The sequence below is a fragment of the Callithrix jacchus genome, chromosome 5 (assembly GCF_049354715.1).
Source record: "Callithrix jacchus isolate 240 chromosome 5, calJac240_pri, whole genome shotgun sequence".
Lineage (NCBI taxonomy): Eukaryota > Metazoa > Chordata > Mammalia > Primates > Cebidae > Callithrix > Callithrix jacchus.
This window is the reverse complement of record NC_133506.1, coordinates 111,074,777-111,091,607: the sequence shown is the minus strand read 5'-3', so window position 1 is coordinate 111,091,607 and position 16,831 is coordinate 111,074,777. Positions and strand designations below refer to the sequence as shown.

The 16,831-nt window shown below is 35.9% G+C and overlaps 1 protein-coding gene and 1 long non-coding RNA gene across 5 annotated transcripts in view; one reads left to right on the top strand and one right to left on the bottom strand.

The window, feature by feature from the left end:
- Positions 1–16,831, top strand: part of STXBP4 (syntaxin binding protein 4) — a 259,468-nt gene that overhangs the window by 150,989 nt on the left and 91,648 nt on the right. For all 4 annotated transcript variants that reach the window (XR_013535859.1, XM_035301150.3, XM_008997349.5 and 1 more), the window contains one exon: positions 11,504–11,561. Coding sequence is in view for 3 of the 4 variants with exons in the window: in XM_035301150.3 (XP_035157041.3) it covers positions 11,504–11,561 (58 nt within the window). In the remaining variant the exon portion in view is untranslated. The remainder of the gene's footprint in view (positions 1–11,503; positions 11,562–16,831) is intronic.
- Positions 9,544–13,169, bottom strand: LOC118153832 (uncharacterized). Its single transcript, XR_004743452.3, has 3 exons — positions 12,164–13,169; positions 11,510–11,615; positions 9,544–9,789 (listed from the first exon to the last, which is right to left on the bottom strand). It is a non-coding gene; the product is annotated as an uncharacterized LOC118153832 (long non-coding RNA).

Here is a 16,831-nt window from a genome sequence, read left to right as displayed (position 1 = left end):
CTGGCTTCTCATTCTCCAGCTTGCTTTCTTCTTTCTTCCCCCCTTTTCACTTATCACTTTCTCTCCTTCATTAACTGACCACAGGATGACAGAAAACTATATTTTTAATGTTCCAGGTTTATTGGGAGAAAATGTTTATAATTCCATGACAAAAAAATAAAGCAAACTAAAATTAAGCTAGGTGTCATGGCACATGCCTGACTATTCATGAGGCTTGAGGCAGGAAGATCCCTTGAGCCCAAAAGTTTGAGTCCAGCCTGGGCAACATAGGGAAATCTTATTTCTAAAAAAGAAAGAAAGAAAAACCCTAAAATTAGTTATTAAGTTCTTTTTACTTGTATGTAACCCTTGATATATTTTTCTTAGTTATATTTCTCTTCCTAGGAACTAAAAAGTGTCCCATTGATTAAGACGTTGTATGAAATAAATAATAGGATCATTGTGGTAGGCAGAATTGTCAGGTGGCCCCCATATTCCTGGTTCCTGGTATACGTTCACCTTCTGTCAGTTATTTAACCAAATACTAATCTAGGTGCTGCTGTGAAGAGATTTTGCATACATAATTAGTTAACCTTAAGACAAGGAGATTATCCTGGTGGGTCTGACCTACATGAGCCTTTAAATCTGAATCGTGAAATCAGAAACAGAGAAGTCAGATTAGAAATATGAAAAGGACTCTGTGTCCTTTCAGTCCACTTAAGATGGACTGAAAATGGAGGGGTGACATGGCAAGGAATGCCAGCTACTTCTAGGAGCTGAGAATGGCCCCTGGCTGATGGCCAGCAAGAAAACCGGGACCTCAGTTCTACAGCTACAAACGCAACTGAATTCTGCCAACAACAACAAAAAATTAATTTGAAAGTAAATTGTTCCCCAGAGACTCCAGATCAAAACTTACCCCAGCTAACCCCTTGATTTCAGTCATGGTATGCCAGACTTTCAAGAGCTTGGATCTAATTCATGGGTGTTGTTTTAAGCTGTGAAATTTGTGATAATATGTTATGCAAAAGTAGAAAACTATAAAAGCATAGACAGTATGTTTTATTGAAAGCTTTTATCTTTTTTAATTGACATATGATAATTGTATGAATTTATAGAGTACAATGTGAGGTTTCAGTATATGTGAACATGGTGGAGTGATCAAAGCAGGCCAGTTAACATTTCCATCACCTCACATACTTATTACTTTGTGGTAGAACACTTAAAATCTACACTTTTAGCAATTTCAAAATATACAACACATTCTTATTAATGATAGTCACCATGCTGTGCAATATATCCCCTCCCATCTAACTGAAACTTTATATGTTTGTACCTTTATACCTATCTAATTTATCCCTCCTATCTAACTGAAACTTTATACCTTTGACCAACATTTTTCCTTTCCCTGTCCCTCCCCGCCTGCCTCTGGTAACCACTATTCTACTCTTTATTTCTATGAGTTTGACTTTTTAGGTTCCACATATAAGTAAAGATCATATCCTAGATGTCTTTCTGTGCCTGGCTTATTCCACTTTGCATAATCTCCTCTAGATTCACCGTTGTTGTCCCAAATGATGGAATCCTTTTCTAAGGCTGACTAGAGTCTATTGTTCATAATATCACGTCCATTCATATGTCGACAGGCACTGTCTTGGCCATATCATGATGTTTCCATATCTTGGCTATTGTGAATAATGCTCTAATTAATGTAGGAACTCAGACATCTCTTCAACATATAGATTTCAATTTCTTTGGGTATATACCCAGAAGTGGGATTGCTGGATCATCTAGTAATTCTAGTTTTAGTTTTTGAGGAACCTCCATACGATTTTCCAAAATGGATGAACTAATTTACATTCTCACCAACAGTGTACAAGGATTCCTTTTTATCTGCATCCTCACCAATGCTTATCTTTCATCTGTTTGATAGTAGCCATTCTAACAAGTGTGAAATGATATCTCATTGTGGTTTTAATTTGCATTTCCCTGATGATTATTCATGGTGAATCACTTTTATATATCTATTGGCCATTTATATGTCCTCTTTTAGAATTCTGGTATGCTGGTATGGGATACTCTTAGAAACATGGTACCGTAGTATAAAGTGAATGACATCCCATAGGGGTATTTATGAAATTACCTGTGACACACTAATTTCTGTCAGTTTTGAATCTAGCATTTTGACCTAATTAGCGAGCTGCTGTTCCTATTTTCTTAGATCAAGTGTATCTACCTATTGCTCTCAGACAGCCTGTTACAAGCAAAAGGTAGTGTCCATTTTGAACTATCAGACATGCTGCTGTTGCTCTTAACCAGTGGAAATCAAGCTTGCTGTATAGCAATTTTACCACCTCTAATCACTAAATCCTTTTCCTGAATGGAACAGAAAAGAGAAGGTGCAATTTTTTTTCTTCCAATAGTTCTATTAATTCATGTTCAACTGCCACTACCCCTTAATATTTTTATTATTCATAAAATAAAAGTACTGTAATAACAACAGTACTTTTTTTTTCAGCCTTGAGACAGGGCCTCTGTCACCCAGGCTGGAGTTCAGTGGTGCCATCTAGGCTTACTACCACCTCTACCTGTCAGGCTCAACAGCTCCTCCCACCTCAGCCACCTGAGTATCTGGGACTATAGGTGCATGCCACTATGCCTGGCTAATCTTTTGCATTTTTTTTCTGGACCTCAAGTGATCCACTCGTCTCAGCTTCCCAAAGTGCTAAGACTACAGGTGTAAGCTACTGCACCTGGGCAAAAGCAGTTCTTTAAAGACATCATGGTATCTTTGTATACTAAAAGAAATTAGAGCCTCTCCCCTCTTCATCTCTGTAACCCATAAGGAAAAGAAGAATATCAACTCTTGTGGAAAATAGTTCAAATATTTCAGCATATTCGTTTACAGCCTCACTTTCAATTATCTTATTAAACACCCTTTCAACATCTTTTTCTGAAGAACTCTCCTCCCAAATTTTACATCTTATTAAATGGTAGGTGTTTGTTTAAACACAGATATTTGGTAAACATTGATTCCTTAATTCAGCAACTAAGAACCTATTATGTGCCACAAGAATACTGGTAGTGAAGCAAGAATGAAAAGTACTTCCTCTCATGGAATTTGCATCCTAGTGAAGAGGGAAAAGAGAAAGCAGGTTGAGGGGCATAATGAGTGTCAGAGTTTGGAGAGGAAGGGAGCTTGCTATTTTATGAGTGACTAGGGAAGGGATCACTGATCAAATTACATCTGAGCAGACCCTGCAAGGAAGTGACAGAGTGAGCCATAGATTCAAAGGGAACAGCTCTCTAGGTAGAAGGACTAGCAAGTGCAAAGGCCCTGAAGCAGAAACATACTTGTTTTGTTCAAGGAACAGTATGAGGCCAATGCAGCTGCAACAGATTGAACATAAAGAATTAAGAAACGAAGTCAGAGAAGTTAGAGGTGGGGGGAGGCAGGTCATGCAGAAGGAACATAATCTGACTTTTTTTTTTTTAAATGATGCTGCCTACTAGTTTGAGAGTAGACTGTGGCAGGGAAACCAGTTAGAGTGCTGGCAGAGTAATCTAGGCAAGGGATGGACCATTTTAATAAAGCTAAAAGTTGTGGGAAATGGTCAAATTCTGTAACTAATCTGAAGACAAAGCCACTGAAACATGCGGGTTGATTATATATGGGGTGTAAAAGAATGAGAAGGATCAAGGATGTGTCCTAGGCCTGAGCAACTGGAACAATAGGAATTGATGGAAAGAGCTGAGAGGTGAGGTTTGGGGTGAAGAGTCAGGAGATCAGTAATGGGCAACCTTCTGTTTAAAAGTGATACAATGGTAGAGTAAGAGAGGGCATGCCGCTGAATTTGCTGGTTTGGAAATCAGGAGAGAAGTCCAGACTGGGGATAGAGAGTTCTGCGTCAAGTATGAATAGTATTTAAACAGAAACTGGATGAGATCACCTAACAAATGAATGTAAGCAGGAAAAGAACAGAAAGTAAGGACAGAGCGGAGTTGAAGAACCAAGCATTGGAGCCATCCAACTTTTAGAGATTGGAGAGATGAGAAGTAACTAGCAAATGAGCAGAGAAGAAACAGCCAGTGACAGAGGAGAACCTATAGAAAGCTGCATCTTTGCTGTCGAATAAACTGTTCCAAGGAGGCAGTGATCAATGGCATCACATACAGTCATAAGTGAAGGAAGCTGAGGACTGAAAATAGACCTTTGGACATAAAGTGACAAGTACTGTCTTAGTGGCATGTAGCAAATGGTAGCCTCACTAGAGTTGATTTAAAAGAGAATAAATGGGAAGAGGGAAATTGAATACAAATCCATTTTTGTAAGGTTTTGTTGTAAAGTAGAACAGAGAAATGGAGTAGTAACTGCAAGGAAATGTGAGGGCAGGACAAAGTTTTGCTTTTAATTTTTTTTAAGATAGAAGATAATTACAATTCATTTTTATGCCCATGGTAATAACCCAGTACAGGGAAGGAACACTGATGTTGGAGAAGAAAGCAGACAATTGTTGGACTGAAGTTTTGAGTAAGTAAGTAAGATAAGAGGATTGCGTGAGGTATGAGCACAGAGAAAGGCAGAGTATGTGAATTGTTAGTGGATGTTGTGGGAATCTAGAAGTTGTCTTCCTGCTGCTTCTGTGTTCTCAGTTAGGTAAGAAACAAAGTCATCAGCTACAGGAGGATAGGGTGGATGTACTGAAAGGTTTTTCTTTTAATGAAGTACACAGTTATTTTATATGAAATGTATTATGAGATAACCAGTGAAAACTATCTCTTACCATAACAAATTTAAAATGTTTAGCTTAGCACTTGATGTACAGTAGATGTCAAAAAAATGTTTTACTGTAAAACAAAATTGAGATCACATTTTCACTTAGATTTGTGAAATGAAAATCCATTATTTCATCCAAAACAGTTCTATATAACTTTAGAATTTCTGGAGAAATGTGTGTATGAGGTGGGGAGCCCTTTAAAAATAAGAAGTTGGATTGTGGAGTCAGCTGTGTTATTCACCATTACTCTCTACATAGATTAAATTTATTAGATGACTAATCATAAGCAAAGATTGTCTGTCGGCAGAACAGAGTATGAGAAGATCATTTCATCCTATTATTCAGTTCTCTCTCTAGTGAGGGAAGCTTCAGCAAGTTTTATGTTGAGTTTCATTAGTGCACAGAATAAAGCCTGTTGCATATTATTGCTTTTAAGCAAAACAAATTAAAATGCCTTAGCCCAGATCATTCTCCAAACATCATCTAATGTAAATGCCCAGGAACAACTGGTAGTGAAATCCCACATTCTCATCTTCACTCTGAGTCATGGGATGGGAATTAGCAATGTAAGAAAAAGCATTTAAACTGGCCCCTCAAATGTCTTTACCTCAGAGTTCAAGGAAGTGACTCCACAATTTAACTGAGAAGAAGAAAACTCCAACTGTAAAACATACTGAATTTTGCATCTATTGGGAAGTAAATGCAGAAAATGAGTGTTGGCATTTCCCCTTCTCATTTACCAGTTCCCTGTGTAGTATATGTTTGCAAAAAAAAAAAAAATAGCAACAGCCTGATAAAGCAGACTGTAAACCACTAAATAACCTCTAGAAATTTCTTTACAATGTAGTCCCTTCAATATATTATAGCTTTTCAATTGCCGGATAAGTGACCTATAACTAGAAATAACTTATATTTAATTACATTAACATTTTAACTTTTGAATTGGGGATTCACAAATTGTGTAAAATTATATACGTATATACATCATTTGCTTTTTTTTTCTCAAACAACAATGATGTATCTAACCAGGTGGTAAAGAAATCAAGGCCCAGGTCCAAAATCATGTTTGTTAGTATGCAGCATTTTTGCGCAGCTAATATTAAGCAGTGTTAAAATCACAATTCAGAAAATATGTAGTTTTTTCAATTATTTTCTTATAAATTATTTTTATACTTGAAATACTGCATTATTTGGTTATTTATAGGTGGCAACCATCTCTCAGTATAATAGATTCCTTTTCTCGTAGGAAAATTGGCTAGTAGTTCTTTTTAAATTGGCACTGCAGTTCAGACCTACAGATTAACTTGTGCAATTGTAAACATGTAATGTCTCTAAAATAGACTGCTTTGAGTTGAAGCCTAGAAATTATTTCAGTTCCTTTTAAAAGATCATTGCTCTGGATAATAATGCACAAATTGAGATGTTGGGAATCTAGTTTCCTTTTTTGTTCTTCAAAGAGTTAGGCAAAAGTATTGTTTGATTGTTTTAATTTTGACTGTTGGCAGTGCAAACAGCAGTTGGGGAAAAGAAGCAACACCACAGTGATTAAAAGCATGCACTCTAATATCCATATGCTTACATTCAAATCACGACTGCACTATCAGCAGTAAGAAGGTCAGAAATAGTAGAAAGCTCTATGCAAACATTTGATAAACATAGTTTATTGTTAGGGCAACAGTTCTTTACATCTTTGGAAGCTGCTATCAGTTTCAAGTAATCATCAATTGGATAAAACAGTATTGCTATCCTCTGAGTTTTGGAACTGCCTGTGAAACAGGACCAGGAAGCTAAGAGATGGGTAGCCACAGTAGTATGTTTGTGCTGGGTTCTACTGGCTTGCAAGAATTTTGTGAGCCAATTGTCAAACATAGTCATTATTAATAATTAAAATATTTAAGCTGAAAATTGTATTGTATTAAAAGAAATGATAATAAATATTTTAAAAACTAACCACTTCCTAATTATTTTCCTGCATTTTACTATTGTCTTTGGGAATTGTATTGTATCTGGGAATTGTATACCATGGTGTATTACTATGCATTTCTTCCCATCTCCGTATTCCATGACATCACATTGGTAGCTCGAATCAGTTATGGGACAGTATTTACACTGTGAAACTGAGCAAATGTTGCAAATCAAGGTTTGCCCTCACCCCTACCTAAGAGCTGGTTATTAAACTTTTACTTACCATTACACTACTGGATCAGGGTCAGTGTCCCACTAGTTCCTGTTATTCTTTTGCTGAATGTTATCATGAATAAAACAGAGACTGTGTTGAGGAAAGGATTGTTTAAAAAAAAAGGGGGGGCTTACACCTTAATGAAGGTTTCCCCTATAGATAATTTTTAAACACTTTCCTATGTTAAGCATCTAAAATACTCCACATCCCCAGAACCATAAGCAGTGAAGAAAAAACTGTTCACTTCATTACTATCAATAACAATGGTCTCCATTTGTATAGCATTGTGTAGTTACATATTATCTAATAAGAGTACCATGCTAACCCTCTAAGCTAGAATGGTAGCTATTATCATCACTACTATATAAATGACAAATCTATTTATATAGAAATTTCAGACTCCATAAGATTATTACTTTCCCATGGTTATTCAACTTGCAATTTGAAGAACAGTACATATGGATTCAGATTTTCTGACTGCAAATCAAGTGAAAATTCCACTTACGTGATGAATGTTATATTCTTTAGCAAAGGCTTATTAATTGTGAGTTAGGCATATCTCCCCCAACACTTCTCTTCCCCACTCCTTCTGCTCTGCTCAGCATGTTGGATGCTAAAAGTTAAACGTATTTGATTTTGTAACAATTTTGTAACACTAACAAATGCTTTTCAAATCCTTCTGGCTCTGTTATTATAGTATCTTTATTTAATCAGCTCCCATTGATGGTTATTTAAATTATTTATATTTTTTGTTTTTACAATGAACAGTCCTGTCAGTAAAGCATATCTATAGGATAAGTTTCTACAAGAAGAATTGCTAGATTAAACTATATGGAGATCATTCAACATAGTGATGAACGATCTCATAGTGTTGAAGAGTCTGGGCTCTGTCCCCTGCTAGCTATGTGACCTTGGGAAAGTTAGTTAAACTTCCTGTGCCTCATTTCCCTCATTGCTAAAATAGAGATAATAGCAGTGCTTCTCATAGATTCTTTGTGAGGATTAAGTGAGTTGGTACGTGTATGGTGCTTACAACAGTGTCTAGAATCTAACCGCTCGATTAATGTCAACTCATTATTATTGGCATTGAAAATTTTAGATAGATATTTACAAGGTTCTCTTCCCAAGTGTATTATAGTTAATACTTCCATCAACATGAGAATGACTGTCTCTTCACACCATCAGCACTGTGTCTTATTAAACTACTTGTTAATCTTTGCTAATCTGATAGATGAACATGATATCTCATAATAGCTTTTTATTTCTCTAATTAAGAATGAAGTTAAACATATTTTCACATGTGTTCATTTGTTTCGTGTTCTAAATGTTTCATGTTTTGCCATTTTGTTATTTGTTATTGATCTTACCATTGATTTGTAGAAATTCTTTCTGCATTAGGGGGTTCAGCCTTTGTCTGTGCTATAACTTACTCTTTCATTGTATTTCGTTCTTTTTTTATACAACTTATTCCTATTTTTAATCATGTCCTTATGACGATTTAAAGCTTCATATGATCAAGGGTCATGTCTGTTTATCATTGTATATTGAGCATCTAGCAAAATGCTGAACACATAATTAAGGATCAATAAATGTTTTAATAAATGCCACGTGGGCCAGATATGACAAAGAAAATCTTTGATACATAAATAGATTGGGAAATTAGACAAGAAACTATTTTGTCTGGAAAGCTAATGAGTTTGGTTTTGGATATGTAGAGTTTTAGGTAACAGCCAGTATTCAGAGTTGAATATGTTTAAGACTCTTACTTTGGCAAGATACTCATGAAGATTTTGGAGCCATCACTGTGAAGTTGTTGATTCGAAACAGATGATCTCTGATGGAAAGAATGTTGTGGGAGGGTTCATAGACGATACTTCTAATCAAAAACAATTTCAGGTGGCTATAGTCGTAACATTTTTAAAACCAATATGAAAAGAAAAAGTAGAAGCATTGTATATTTCCAAATATAAAGATATGGGAAACGTAGGAATATTTTAATATTTGAAGCAATAATGATTATTGAAAAGTATTTAGATAATGTTACAGTTATAGCCAAATCGCTTATGAAGAAATGAAACATTTATTCATGGAAAATTGAGTCCATCAATAAGCTTGTGGAAATCATAAGTGCGATTTTGTATAAGGTAGGCTATTTGTGCTTTTTAGTTTGTAATTGGACAGTAATTGTTTTCTATTACTGAACTATCACTGAGAGATTAATTACTATCAGTTTAGTCTCTAAATCTGTCTTTTATATAATAGATTATATGAAATCTATATGAAATATAAGAAACTATTCAATCTCCTAAAAAGAAACACTTATTTTCTCAGAACAGAACATTTTAAAAAATAAGTTATAGATATTATTTAATATCCAGGGATATCTTTATGGCTGTAGTCATTGAATAACCATTGTGACTTAAATGTCTATGAATTAGTACCTTTATAAGTCTGTTATAAAATTATAATTCTTGCTTAATAATTGTAAGGAAATAAGGCAGAAATTCTATTCTGATGGCACAGGGAATATGGTAATCCAATGTTAATTTAGAGTTTCAAATGATCCTGTAGATTGAAAGATACTGTCTTGAAAGTGTCCAGTTTTCCTTTTTATTAAAACATATCTGTAACTTAAGAAATTAGAAACAGATACAATTGTACTTGTCAGACAAATTATGTAGCAGACAAAAATTGTAGTCACATAACTTCCTACTTAACTTTTAGCTGCCTTTGTCTTATTGATTGGAAATCCTGGCATTGCTGAGCATTTTTGTCATTAAAGCAAAGTTCTTAGATACAGTCACCAGATTCTTCCCTCCAGGTGAGGGTCTTGTCAGTGATGAATGAAGTGATCTATAAAAAAGATGCAGAAAGTGTGAAGGCAGAAAATAAATCTACTTGAACCGGTGCAGCAGAGCAGTTTATCATGGCACATCTGGCTGAGCATGTGCTGGCACTGGACACTAGAGGAGACATATAGTGAGAGTCACTCAGGGGCTTTTAGGAAGCCAGTAATTTGCTCTCAGAAGTGCTTATTTTCTACTTATAATAGGAACATTTATTCATTAAGAGAGAATAGAAACTCCAAGGCAGCTTGTGTTAATATACAAAGGAAATAATTACAGAATTTTTGCTCAAGGTCTCGTACAACTTGTGGTAAAAGACTGGAAATACACACAATGCAAAGTATATTTCTTGTTTTTCTTAATTAGAAAAACATCATCCTTAAAGTTGCTTCTCAAAGAAGCAAATGGTGATAGAATAAGGTTTTATTTCATTCAAATAGTTACTGTCAGGCCAAGCGCAGTGGCTCACACCAATAATTCTAACACTTTGGAAGGCCAAGGTGGGAGGATCACTTGAGGCCAGGAGTTTGAGTCTAGATTGGGCAACATAGTGAGACCTGGTTTCTAAAAAAAAAAAAAAAATTAGGTATGGTGGCACATACTTATAGTTCTAGCTACTTGGCAGGCTGAGGAGGGAGAATCACTTGAGCCTAGGAATTCAGAGTTGCAGTGAGCTATGATTGCACTACGGCACTCTTGCCTGGGCAGCAGAGAGAAACCCTGTCTCTAAAAACAAACAAACAAAAATAGCTACCATTTCTGCACTTTTGCTCTGCCCTTGCTGAGACTTAGGGGAAGGAAGTCAATGATTTGTTTTTAAAGCTCACTTACTTTCCAGAAAGGTAGGCTACCTGAGTTGTGATAAGCCAGTGTCAAAGAACTGATCCAAAAGGGGAATTAAAATCCTTAGCTGTACTTGGATGGAACAGAGGAGCGGAAACCACTGCGTTCTAGGAACGTACCCCACAAAATCAGAATGTAAGAGAATGTGGCTGTCTCAACTTGGGGCTGTTCTCTTGGTATGACGAGGGGCAAAATGTACTCATTACAGAAATATGGCCAAATATTGCTTACTTACGTGAATCCATATCTCTTTATTGCTAACTATTCTCAATCCCATTACAGAAATGGAAGCTAAGTTTTGCAAATTGGCCATTTATGTTTAGTGCACACAATTTTTAATTAACAAAATAAAATGCCACGATCCATTGTAAATCACTTTGCTAAACTTTCAAACTTAATAAGGAATTTTGTCTCATCCAAAAGCTACTTTCAAACCCCTGCTGATCTGGCACTCATGTCTGATTCCCTGTGGAGCTGAGTGAAAGAATGTAAAGGGAGCCAATTAAAGAAACTTTGAGCCAGCATAGACAAGCAGAGGCCATCTTGTCCATCCTTCTGCCTTCAGGCAAAAACCATCCGCTGCAACACAAATTTTTGCTTGAATCCTGCTGACAAAAATGCTCACCACATGTAAATGACAAGTCATAATCCAGTTATTGCAACTAAAGCAGATTGTTAACTGCTCAAGACTTATTTATTGTGTTCTAAAGATGCTGAGTATGAAAGCTCATCTGAATTGTCTTAATTCCCTTTCTAGAAAATTATTTTGTACAAGAAATGTGCTCAAATAATTGTAAAGATGGGGGAGGTTTGTGTCCAGGAAATAAAGTTATCTTTATCATCTTATTAAATATATTTTTGGTTTCCTTTCACTGTAGGTTTACCTTATGGGTGGGAGGAAGCTTACACAGCAGATGGAATCAAGTACTTCATCAAGTAAGTACAAGCATCTCAACCAAGTAAGCAATTTTCTTCACATCTGGAGAGAACCTGGAAGTTGCAGAATAATCAGTAAAACTAAGAAACCTTCTTGGAGGTTACAAAAATTAGTAACAAGAAATGAAGCCTCACCATTTTCATTTCATGTGATTTAAATGCTAATATCAGATATCATTTGGTAGAAAAAAACCTGGTAATAATTTCAAGGGAAACATGAAAAAATTGGAACAGGATTATCATTTGAACTTAAATGCTGGCTGCCTGAATTCACTTGCTGGCTAGCAATATTGATGTTTATGAAAAGTTAATACCTAACAAAAAAATCCATTTTGTATATCATTAAAAATTCTTAACAATAATACTAATAATCAACATTTTTAATGCTTTAAAATGCACACAGTTCATTCTACAACTATTTTTTTTGAGCATTTGCTTTTGCCAGGCAGTGTTCGACGCCATGGAGATATAGTGGTTTCTTGATAGCATAGAATTTACATAAAATTCTATGTAAATTTACATAAAATTCTATGCTATCAAGAGAGGAAAAACAGACAGTAAATGACTTGAGATAAATAAGACGGTATATGAACAAACCTTACCTCAGTGGATTCTCAGAACAACCTCTTGAGGTATGTGTACCTTGTCATTTTTTTCTATTTTATAGATGAAGAAAATAAGAGCCTTCAGTAATTACCAAAAAATCTATCACTGCTTAATTACCAAGCCAGAACTAGAATCAAAGTCTTTTGACCCCAGTAATCTACTACTATACTAGTCTGTCATTGATAGAGACCCATCCTTGAAAGCCTGAACAAGGATACATTTCCTAGATGCTGAACTGATTAGTTTTATGCTGGCTGGACAAAGCACTATGATATACTTCTACCTTTACCTGAAAATTCCTTTTATGTCAGTATTGACATTATGAGAGCACAAAAGGGAATCCCAACAGACTCCTAAGATCCCAGGAGACTCCTTTGTGTGTCCTTTTAGCAAAGTATATTTGGTATGCATTTTGGAAGGAAAAGGGAGACAATATGCAAATATTTTACAAAACAATATCCAGATTTTGGATTTTCACGTCCTGTGACTTTACACAATTCCTAAATCTCTCTTAATCTCAGATTTCACATCATATAATGAGGGGAATATTATCTACTTTATGAAGTTGTTTAATGTGAAGCATCTAGCATAGCATTTGGAACTCAGTAGATACCCAATAAAAAGCCATCATGAATTTACAATGTGGAAAAACCATCATGGAGGGGGGAAAAAATCCTGAACAATCATGTGACCATTAAAAACATTTAGAATTCAAAAGCTTCATATTTGAAAAAGTTTAAGGAAAAACTAGAGGTAAACCTGGCAAAGTGTTTTAATGCTGAATTTTTTTCTTGCAATCTCTAGCAAAAAGTGATTAATCAAGCAAAGGGGTTTATTACATGTGAAAGAAAAAGGAGCTTTTGGCATAGGGGACCCAGGAATTCCATGAAGATTACATTTAGTACCACACTCTTTACTTCCAGAATCAGACCTCTTCTGGAAGGGGCTCTTTCGTATGCTGGGTTCATTATGTTCAGTTTCTGGAAGAATTGAATCACTGTACTGTAGGAATGGAAGGAAAACGAAAAAGTACATTCAAATCTATGTTGAATTTCTTTCTCTCTTTTTGATATTAACTTTGTGATTTATAAAGGAAAAGATGAGGGCATGAGCATTTACCGAGGACTAGCTTGTGCTTAATAGCCAGGAAAATGCTAAGTGTATTTCTCTATGTATTATGTCACTTAATGCTCTTAACAGTATGGAAAATAGGTGTTGCTGGGCGCTTGTTGGAATGGAATTATGAGGGTGGTGAGCTGCATCACGCCCCTAGCCATACCTTTCTCCTAAAAGGTCCCCAAAAGAAATGCATGATTAAAAGAAAGAAAATCAGCATTCATTATTAACTGGGGTTCTTCATTTAGAGGCCTTTGAAAAATGTCAGTAAATGAGTCTGGACCCTGTGGGGAACTCCTTTACTGTCTGTCAGTATATCCTAACCCAGAGATGAATGTCAAAATCTAACTAGTGCCTTAAGAGAAAAGAATACTAGTGGCACAGTTACCCAAAACAAGTAAGACATAGGGAACAAGAGATGGCCAACCAGAGAATTGGTTTTTCTCCTTACCTGTTTCCCAGCTAGCTTAAGCCACTGTTCTCTGCAGACTGGAAATGGCCTTGGGCTGGACTCCCACTATAAGACAGAACAACATCCTGGAAGAGGAGAAAAAAGAGAATCAATAAGCCCTTTGGCTGCCCTGAGAACTAACTCAGTGTCTGTGGAAAGAACAGAGGATGGCTACATTTATCCTATCTCCATTCCTTCACTCAGAAAATATACCCCCAAGGAGTGTGTTTTGGAAGTCGACCAATTTTTTTTCTTTGACATTAGTCTTGACACATAAGGAAAACAGAAAAGGAAATGATAAGATGTCTTACCATTTCATTAGAAGAAACTGTTAAAGAGGCTATACTCATCAAGGTCACACAGTAGTAAAATTGCAGAACCAAGATTCAGATCCAGAGTTGTCTGGCCCCTGTGCGTGTGCGCGTGCACACATACACACACACACACACACACACACACACACACACCCATGCCACACCACCTCCATATCCTTATGTTGATATAGTATGCTGACATGTAACAAGAAAGACACTTTAAAAAGATCTCAATTTAGGAAGAGCTCTATACTTTATTCATTTTAAAATAGCAGAATAGAAACTTGATTGTAAGAATAAGAAGTTGTCTTCCAGAGATTAAAAAAGTCAAACAGTAGAAATAAGAAAATCTAACAATATACCTTTGCTTCTTTTACTCAGCCTCGTGAGGGAATGGGGTGCTTGGCATGAGTTGGATTTTTTTGTTGGAACTTAACTCTATTCAAGCACCAAAACTTATTCTAGTTTAACTGTTCTTGATGAAAGTCTTACTTTAATATATGTAACACTCTTCCCTGACTTCCTATACAGAGGCCAGTGAACAAAATTCTTGTCAACATCCATCATTGTACACAATACAGCGAGTTCTACAGGGGATATTAAGCTGTATAAGACAGAGTAGAGACATAGCTGTCATCTCTTGCTGCTCTCGGTGTGCCTGTTCCTTCCTCATGTCCATTCTCTTTTGCCCCCTCTCCACAAGCCACCTTCTTTCCCAGCTTTGTATTTGAAGAGGACAGGATGCCAGATAATGAGGCTAATTTGAACTGCTTGTAAATAGCCCTTGAATGTGGTTCTGCAGGAGTGCTTATGTAAGTGAAGTATGATACATAAGTTCTGTTGCAGGTGGATTTGATTATAAGAAGGCCATCTGGTATATGGGAAAGAAGAGCATGGGCTTTGGACTTGGAGAAACTTTAATTAAAATGACAGTGTCTACACAAAATAGCTGAAAAAATAGCTAAACCTTAGACACATTTACTTAACCTCTCTGGGCTTAATTTCTACATTTATAAACTGGAAAGTATACCAGCACTTCTTAGGGTTTCTGTCCAGAATGAATGAGCTTGTGTATGTAAAGGGCCTGTCACAGCACCTGGCCCAAATTAGACGCTTTCAACAAAGATTAGCCCTTTTCACTCCCTCTCCTTGCTTTCACATTTTGGTGGGAGATTCTTCATGGTTCTTAACTGCATTCAACTAGGTGATGTTGCCAGGTAAGTAAAGTTTGCATATGCAGACATCTACTATATGTCTCTTTTGGAACTATTTAGTTTTGGGTTTTTATTTGTTTTTGTTTTGTTTTAATCTTCATTACCTTACTACCCCAACACATATTTTGAGTCTGTATAGCTTGTGTTAGCTTTTGAGGTAAGAGTGATTCATTTACCATATAGATGATACTTTGAAGGAAAGAAATAGTAAGTAATGGACTCAGATCACTGCTCTCTCACCTCTACTTAGGAATAGTGACTGAAATCACCCTTCCAAAACACTGGAAGAGATGATGGTATATATATATATATATATATATATATATATATATATATATATATATAGTCTCTTCCCTGAAATTGGCATCTGTTCCTGCCTTCCCAGAAATTGAATTGTTACATCTGATGGAAGCCAAGCCTCTGGCAAAGGAATAACTGTCACTGGTGTCCTAAGAATGTCCAGATGAACATAGTCCTCATTGAATATTCCTGCTCCTCCACACGTCCATCACACATATATTAATACTTTGTCATCTACTTAAATTCTGATGCAAGAGAAGAAAGCATTTTACCTAGGATGAACAAATTTAATCAGCGTTGGCATTGCTACAGCCATTGTTTCATAGAATTAATAAACATATATGTCTGTGTGTGTGTGTGTATGTTTGTGTGTGTGTGTTTGGGTACCAATGTGTATATGCATATATGCATGTGGGCAGAGTTTGCTCACTTGCCTCATATATATGTAAAAAAGCAAATACATTATTTATATAGTTTAAAAATGTATCTGTGCATTCTAGGAAATTTTTTCTTATTTTCTCCTCAGAAACAGAGAGTTGCAACATTCTTAAATTTAATAACAAACTGTCCATGATCTTGAGGGTGCTATAATGAAATTATCTGAATAACTTGATTCATTTTTCTACCCAATTTCTTATCTTTTACCCTTTGAAGTTATATTCTGTTACAGATTTATAGTAGTCTTTGTATGATTCTATTTAAAAGTTCACATGCTTTATACATACTATGTAATGTAACAAAATTATTATGTTATCAAGTTTGTAGTAAAACAATTTATGACAAATTAGGCATAGCTGCAAATTGCTTTTGTTGTATTCTTTTATCTTTCTGTTGAAAGATTCAGATTCACTGTGATTAATGAGCATACTTAATTAACTCTATATCTGCATAATAAATTTCTCCAAAATTTTAGCTTAAACCAATATGTATTTTCTTACCCAGTTTTAGAGCATCGTGAATCCAGGAGTGGCTTCATTGGATTATTCTGGCTCTCTCACTTTCTCTCTGGGTCTCTCATGAAGTTGTAGTCACTCTGTTAGCTAGGGCTGGGACTTCAAGAGTGGCCTATTGAGCTGGCTGGAATATTTGTTCCAAGCTCACTTGTGAGGCTATTGGCAGGAGGCTTCACTTCCTCATCATATCATGAACACATGGGGCTACTCACCATATGGGAGCTGGTTTCCCTTGAAGTAAGGGACAAAAGGGACACTTTAGCAGAAGCTAAAGTGTCTTTTATAACCAATGTCAGAGTGACTGATCTGCCATCAT